General features: G+C 45.1%; 1 protein-coding gene across 1 annotated transcript in view; it reads right to left on the bottom strand.

The window, feature by feature from the left end:
* LOC144676029 (protein HGH1 homolog) overlaps window positions 1-8,080 on the bottom strand; it is a 58,371-nt gene extending 50,291 nt beyond the window's left edge. Inside the window, exon 1 of the mRNA XM_078536552.1 lies at window positions 7,319-8,080. Coding sequence (XP_078392678.1) covers window positions 7,319-7,860 — 542 coding nt within the window. The 5' untranslated portion in view covers window positions 7,861-8,080. The remainder of the gene's footprint in view (window positions 1-7,318) is intronic.
* Window positions 8,081-8,191: the final 111 nt, after the last annotated feature.

Genomic DNA, 8,191 nt, shown 5'->3' on the forward strand with positions numbered 1-8,191 from the left:
GGGTTAGATATAGAGTAAAGCTCCCTCTACACTGTCCCCATCAAACACTCCCAGGACAGGTACAGCACGGGGTTCGATACAGAGTAAAGCTCTCTCTACACTGTCCCCGTCAAACACTCCCAGGACAGGTACAGCACGGGGTTAGATACAGAGTAAAGCTCCCTCTACACTGTCCCCATCAAACACTCCCAGGACAGGTACAGCACGGGGTTAGCTACAGAGTAAAGCTCCCTCTACACTATCTCATCAGATGTTCTCAGTGGGGCTACAGCATGGGGTTAGATGCAGAGTAAAGCTCCCTCTACACTGTCCCCATCAAACACTCCCAGGACAGGTACAGCACGGGGTTAGATACAGAGTAAAGCTCCCTCTACACTGTCCCCATCAAACAGTCCTAGGACAGGTACAGCATGGGGTTAGATACAGAGTAAAGCTCCCTTTACACTGTCCCCATCAAACACTCCCAGGACAGGTACAGCACGGGGTTAGATACAGAGTAAAGCTCCCTCTACACTGTCCCCATCAAACACTCCCAGGACAGGTACAGCTCGGGGTTAGATACAGAGTAAAGCTCCCTCTACATTGTCCCCATCAAACTCTCCCAGGACAGGTACAGCACGGGGTTAGATACAGAGTAAAGCTCCCTCCACACTGTCCCCATCAAACACTCCCAGGACAGGTACAGCACGGGGTTAGATACAGAGTAAAGCTCCCTCTACACTGTCCCCATCAAACACTCCCAGGACAGGTACAGCTCGGGGTTAGATACAGAGTAAAGCTCCCTCTACACTGTCCCCATCAAACACACCCAGGACAGGTACAGCACGGGAGTTAGATACAGAGTAAAGCTCCCTCTACACCATCTCATCAGATGTTCTCAGTGGGGGTACAGCACGGGGTTAGATACAGAGTAAAGCTCCCTCTACACTGTCCCCATCAAACACTCCCAGGACAGGTACAGCACGGGGTTAGATACAGAGTAAAGCTCCCTCTACACGGTCCACATCAAACACTCCCAGGACAACTACAGCACGGGGTTAGATACAGAGTAAAGCTCCCTCTACACTGTCCCCATCAAACACTCCCAGGACAGGTACAGCACGGGAGTTAGATACAGAGTAAAGCTCCCTCTACACTGTCCCCATCAAACACTCCCAGGACAGCTACAGCATGGGGTTAGATACAGAGTAAAGCTCCCTTTACACTGTCCCCATCAAACACTCCCAGGACAGGTACAGCATGGGGTTAGATACAGAGTAAAGCTCCCTCTACACTGTCCCCATCAAACACTCCCAGGACAGGTACAGCACGGGTTTAGATACAGAGTAAAGCTCCCTCTACACTGTCCCCATCAAACACTCCCCGGACAGGTACAGCACAGGGTTAGATACAGAGTAAAGCTCCCTCTACACTGTCTCATCAGATGTTCTCAGTGGGGATACAGCAAGGGTCTTTCAGTCTTCAGGATAAACAAACTCCCTGCCGGAGAGGCAGCTACAGTTAGTTAATTAGTTAGCTAGTTAGAACCAGTTTCTCTAGCCAGCAGTGCCGACTCATCTCTATAGAATTTCAGCAAATATACAGACAGGTGGTCTTGCTAAGTGCACAAAGCAAACACAAGGAGAGAAGCTCAATACTGAGTGCAGCTAGACGCAGGGTGTGAACTTGGGAATTTGGTGAGGGAGGAGGTGCTGTTCTGACCTTTTATAAAAATGGAGTGGGCCGTGACAGGGAGCCCTGAGAGCTGCAGCCTGGAATCATTAATCAGGTGAGCAGATAGGTGATTGGTTGTTGAATTTTAAATTTTCTTTCTCTCTACAAGCAGTGACACTAGTTTAAACTGGTGTTGGGGAGATATATGTATTGCATTAAATTTACAGCTTAACTAGTTAAACCACTTAATATAACTACAGATAATTGAGTGATATTTCTATACTTAATTAGTTAAATTAAAAACAGTAAAGATAGCAGGGCAGGTGATGTGCTGCAGCTGTAGCACATGGATGTTGTGAACACTTACGTGAATCAATTTGCGTAGAGATAAGAAATAGCAACTGTAATAAGTCAGTTGTATGAGTAGTTTATAGGCCCTTTAACAGTAGTTACATTGTCGGACAGAGTATACTGGAAGAAATAATGGGGTTTGTAAGAAAGGTAATTTTGGTGATTTTAATCTTCAAATAGAGTGGGCGGATCAGATTGTCAAAGGTAGTCTGCAAGGTGACTTCGGCACAATTTCTTAGAGCAATATGTTCTAATACCAACCAGGGAGCAGGCTATTCTAGACTTGGTAATGTGCAATGAAACAGGATTATTTTTTTACCTCAAAGTAAAGGAGCCTGTAGGTAACAGTGATCATAACGTGATAGGATTTCACATTTAGTTTGAGGATGAGAAGTATGGGTCTAAGATTAGTGTCTTAAACTTAAATAAAGGTAATTACAAGAGTATAAAGACAGAGTTGGCTAAAGTGAACTGAGAAAATAGGTTACGTGGTAAGACAGTTGAAAAGCAGTGGCAGACAATTAAGGAGATATTTCATAACTCTGCAAATATATATTCCTTTAAGAAAGACTCTGAGAAGGATGCACCATCTGTGGCTAACCAAGAAAGTTATAGATAGTATCAAATTGAAAGAAAAGTTATACAAGTGGTAGGTCAGAAGATTGGAGAGATTTTAGAAACCAGCAAAGACTGACTTTAAAAAGAGAGAACTTAGAGAGGAATGATAGGAGGCTAGCTAGAAATACAAACACAGATTAGTATGAGTTTCTACAAGTATTTAAAAGTGAAAGAGTAATTAAAGTGAGCGTTGATCCTTTACAGGGTGAGACTGAAATTAAAATGGGGAACAAGCAATTGGCAGTAGTGTTGAACAAGTATTGTGTCTCTTATTGCAGAACACAAAAAGAAATATCCCAAGAATACTTGAAAATAAAGACATAAAAAGGACTGAGGAATTTAAAAACAATCTTAATTACCAGGCAAAAAAGGTACTGGGAAAACTATTAGAACTAAAGGCTGACAAATCACCTGACATATCGGCCTGTATCCTAGTGTTCTAAAAGTGGCTGCAGAGATAATATATGCATTGGTTGTCATCTTCCAAAATTGCCTCGATTCTGGAAAGGTCCCAGCAGACTGGAAAATAGCAAACGTGACATCCCTATTCAAGGGGGGGGCAGAAAGCGGGAAACTATGTAGGTCAATTAGCCTAACATCTGTCATAGGGAAAATGCTAGAATCCATTAAGGAGATTATAACAGGACATTTAGAAAATCATAACACAATCAGGCAGAGTTAGGTTTTGTGAAACAGAAATCATGTTTGACTAATAAATAAGAGTCTTGTTGAAGTAACAAGCTACATGGATAGAGGAGAACCTGTAGATGTGGTGTTCGTGGATTTTCAGAAGGCATTTGAAAAGGTTGCCACATCAAATGTTACAACACAAGGTAAGATTACATGGTGTCGGGGTAACATATTAGCATGGGTAAAGGATTGGTTAGCTAACAGGAAGCAGAGTAAGGATAAATGGATCATTTTCGGGTTGGCAAGTTGTAACTAGTGGAGTGCCACAGGGATCAGTGTTGAGGCCTAACGCTTACATATATCAATCTACACCAATGACTTGACCGTAAGAGGCAGGAGAAGTAGGCCATTCAGCTCATCGAGTCTGCTCCGCCATTCAATGAGATCATGGCTGATCAGATAATCCTCAACTCCACTTTCCTGCCTTTTCCCCATAACCCTTAATTCCCTTACTGATTAAAAATGTCTATCTCAGCCTTAAATATACTTAACGACCCAGCCCTTACAGCCCTCTGCAGTAAAGAATTCCACAGATTCACTACCCTCCAAGAGAAGAAATTCCTCCTCATCTCTATCCTAAATAGGTGACCCCTTACTCTGAGATTATGTTCTCTGGACCTAGACTCTCCCACAAGAGGAAACAACCTTTCAGCGTCTACCCTGTAAAGCCCTCTAAGAATCTTATATGTTTCACTAAGGTCGCCTCTCATTCTTCTAAACTCCAATAAATACAGGCCCAACCTACTCAACTTCTCCTCATAAGAAAATCCCTCCATACCTGGGATCAACCTAATAAACCTTCTTTGGACTGCCTCCAATGCCAGTGTATCTTTCCTTTGATCAGGGGACCAAAACTATTCAGTAATCTAGGTGTGGTCTAACTAGTGCCTTGCATAGTCCCTATTTTTATACTCCATTCCCTTTGAAATAAAGGTCAACATTCCATTTGCCTTCCCTATTACCTGTTGAACTTGTATGCTAGCTTTTTGTGATTCATGCACGAGGACTCCCAAATCCCTCTGTGCTGCAGCCTTTTCCATTTAAGTAATATTCAGCTCCTCTATTCTTCCTGCCAAAGTGCGTAACCTCACATTGTCCCACATTATATCCGTCTGCCAAGTTTTTGCCCGCTCACTTAACCTGTCTGTATCCCTCTGTAGACTCCTTGTGTCATCCTCACCACTTGCCTTCCCACCTATTTTTGTGTGATCCGCAAACTTGGCGATAGTACATTCGCTTCCCTCATCTAAGTTATTAATATATATTGTAAATAATTGTGACCCCAGCACTGATTCCTGTGGCATCCACTAGTTACAGGTTGCCATCCTGAAAATGCCCCCCTTATCCCAACTCTGTCTTCTATTAGTTAGCCAATCCCCTATCCATGCTAATATGACTTGGATGAAGGAACTGAGCGTATAATTGTTAAATTTTCTGAATACACAAAGATAGATTGGAAAGTAAGTTGTCAAGAGGGCAAATAATCTATGAAGGAATTTTGATAGGTTAAGTGAGTGGGCAGAAATTTGGCAGATGGAGTATAATGTGGGAAAGTGTGAACTTGTCCACTTTGGCAGGAAGAATAGAAAAGTGGTATATTATTTAAATACAGAGAGATTGCAGAGCTCTGCGCTACACAGGGATCTGGTGTCCCTGTACATGAATCACAAAAAGTTAGTATGCAGGTACAGCAAGTGATTAGGAAAGCAAGTGGAATGTTGGGTTTATTGCAAGGGGAATGCAATATAAAAGTAGGGATGTTTTGCTACAGCTGTACAGGGCCTTAGTGAGACCGCATCTGGAGTACTGTGTACAGTTTTGGTCTCCTTACTTAAATGATATAATTGTATTGGAAAAACTCAGCAGGTCTGGCAGCATCGGCGGAGAAGAAAAGAGTTGACGTTTCGAGTCCTCATGACCCAAGGGTCATGTGGACTTGAAACGTCAACTCTTTTCTTCTCCACCGATGCTGCCAGACCTGCTGAGTTTTTCCAGGTAATTCTGTTTTTGTTTTGGATTTCCAGCATCCGCAGTAGTTTTTTGTTTTTATAATTGCATTGGAGGGGGTCCAGGGAAAGTTCATTTGACTAATTCCTGAGATGAATGGGTTATCTTATGAGGAAAGGTTGAGCAGGTTGGGCCTGTGCCCATTGGAGTTCAGAAGAATGAGAGGTGATCTTATTGAAATGCAAAATATCCTGATGGGACTTGACAAGGCAGGTGCTGAGAGGATGTTTCCTCTGTCAGGTCATCTAGAATTAGGGGACACACAGTTTAAAAATAAGGGATCTTCCATTTAAGATGGGGATGAGAAGAATTTTTTTCTCAGGGGGTCGTTAATCTGTGGAATTCTCTTCCCCAAACAGCAGTGGAGGCTGAGTCATTGAATATAATCAAGACTGAGTTAGACAGATATTTGATTGACAAGAGTGTCAAGGGTTATGGGGGAGGGAGAGTAGAGCTGAGGCCACAATCAGATGAGCCATTGTCTTCTCGATTGGCAGAGCAGGTTAAATGGGCAGAACGGCCTACTCCTGCTCCTAATTTGTGTTCTTTGTGTATTCTTGTGGGTTAGATACAGAGTAAAGCTCCCCTGCACAGTCCCCATCAAACACTCCCAGGACAGTTACAGCACGGGGTTAGATACAGAGTAAAGCTCCCTCTACACTGTCCACATCAAACACTCCCAGGACAGGTACAGCACGGGGTTAGATACAGAGTAAAGCTCCCTCTACACTGTCCCCATCAAACACTCTCAGGGCAGGTACAGCACGGGATTAGATACAGAGTAAAGCTCCCTCTACACTGTCCCCATCAAAACACTCCCAGAGCAGTTATAGCACAGGGTTAGATACAGAGTAAAGCTCTCCCTATACTGTTCCCATTAAACACTCCCAAAGCAGGTACAGAAACAGTCAAAATCCTGGAACTCCCTTCCTAACAGCACTGTGGGTGTACCTACACCACATGGACTGCAGCGGTTCAAGAAGGCAGCTCACCACCATCGTCTCAAGGGGCAATCAGGGGATGGGCAATAAATGCTGGGCCCAGCCAGCGAAGCCCACATCCCGCGAATGAATTTAAAAAAAATTATACTTCAGTTTTACCGGCAATAGCAAAGTCTCCCTGGTCATGATGATTTTCTTACCTCTTCTGGATGGTATGCCACAGCCCTTCCCTCTTAACTGAACAGGTTGGAATCACTGTTACACAGTGTGAGCCCCACAACACACAAATCCACAGCATAGCAGAGTCAGGTAGGAGGCCATTCAGGCCATCCTGCCTGTGCTGGTTCTTTGAAAGATCTATCCAATTAATTGCACTCCCCAACTCTTTCCCCACAGCCCTGCAAATTTTCACTTCTTACAGATTTATCCAATTTCCTTTTGAAAATTACTATTGAATCTGCTTTCAGACTGTGGATTCCAGATTGTAACCACTTGTACTGTTCACCACTTTGCCTCTCTGGTTCTTTTGCCAATCACCTTACATCTGTGCCCCTCTGGTTGCTGAACTTTCTGCCAATAGGAACAGTTTCTCCTTAATTACTTGATCAAAACCCTTCATGATTTTGAACACCTCGATTAAATCTCCCCCTTAACCTTCTCTGCTCTAAGAACCGTCCCAGCTTCTCCAGTCTCTCCATGTAACTTGAAGTCCCTCATCCCTGTTACCATTCTAGTCAATCTCCTCTGCACTTTCTCCGGCCTCAACATCCTTCCTAAAGAGTGATGCCCAGAATTGAACACAGTACTCCAGCAGGGGCGTAAGCAGTGTTTTATAAAGATTTAGCAAAACTTGTACTCTATGCCCCTCTTACTGAAGCCAAGGATCCCATATACTTTATTAACAGCCTTATTGACTTGTCCTGTTGCCTTCACAGATTTATGTAGGTGAACCCCAGACACTCTGCTCCTGTGTCCTCTTTATAATTATACTGTTTTGTTCATATTGCCATTAGTTAGAACTAGTTTGCGGCTATGAGATAACATGTAATGCAGCAGACCTGTCCTTATCCAGCATGAACTTCCTGGCTTCTGGTAACTGGGTCAAGTTGGACAGCAGAGGCCCCAGGTAGTGGAGTTCCACCATTTTGTTATAACCGTCTGTGCAGAATATGTCCACAATCTTTGCCAAGCCCGGGCCCTCGTTCTGAATGGCGCGGAACACGCCGACACACGTACCCTCCTCCCGTGAGAGGTTGGACAGGATGGAGCATATCTGGTCCGAGAAGTCGTACTCAGGGTCCAAGAGGTTGGCCAGAAGCGCGGGCACGAGGCGGACATCCCGGAGCAGGGCCCGGTGCATGGTCGCGTCAGCGGACAGGTTCACCAGGGCGTAGTAACAGTCCTTCACCACGGCCCGAGAGGGGTCCTTGGTCAGCGCCAGCAAAGCCCGCAGGATGTCCACACTCTGGCCCAGGAAGCTGCGGCCGTCCTTGCTGCCGGTCAGGCCCAGCACGCACTCGGTGGCCTGGCCTTTAACGTCCACCCGCGTGTCAAGTGTCAGAAAGCCCAGGAGCTCCTGGGTCTGCTCTTCATTCAGCATGGCGGCCGTCTCAGTCTCAGTCTCAGTCTCTGGCAGGGAAACAGACAGGATGGTCAATGAGACACTGTAGAGCCCGGGGGTTGGGGGAGAAGTGAACCCAGAGAGAGAGAGAATTGACCATTCTGAGGCCACCTCAGGATGTCCCAATGCAGCTCACAGCCAATGAGATGTCACTGTTGCCATGTGGGAAATGTGCACAGCAAGATCCCACCAGCAGCAGAATGTGACAATGACCCAGGAGCCCTGTTTTTATGACGCTGATCGAGGGGTAAATGTTTGCCCCAGGGGTTTGCTCCCACTGCTGGGGCATGAGACCCTTCACACCCACCAG

This window comes from Cetorhinus maximus, unplaced genomic scaffold (genome assembly GCF_964194155.1).
Source record: "Cetorhinus maximus unplaced genomic scaffold, sCetMax3.hap1.1 HAP1_SCAFFOLD_1302, whole genome shotgun sequence".
In the NCBI taxonomy this organism is placed as follows: domain Eukaryota; kingdom Metazoa; phylum Chordata; class Chondrichthyes; order Lamniformes; family Cetorhinidae; genus Cetorhinus; species Cetorhinus maximus.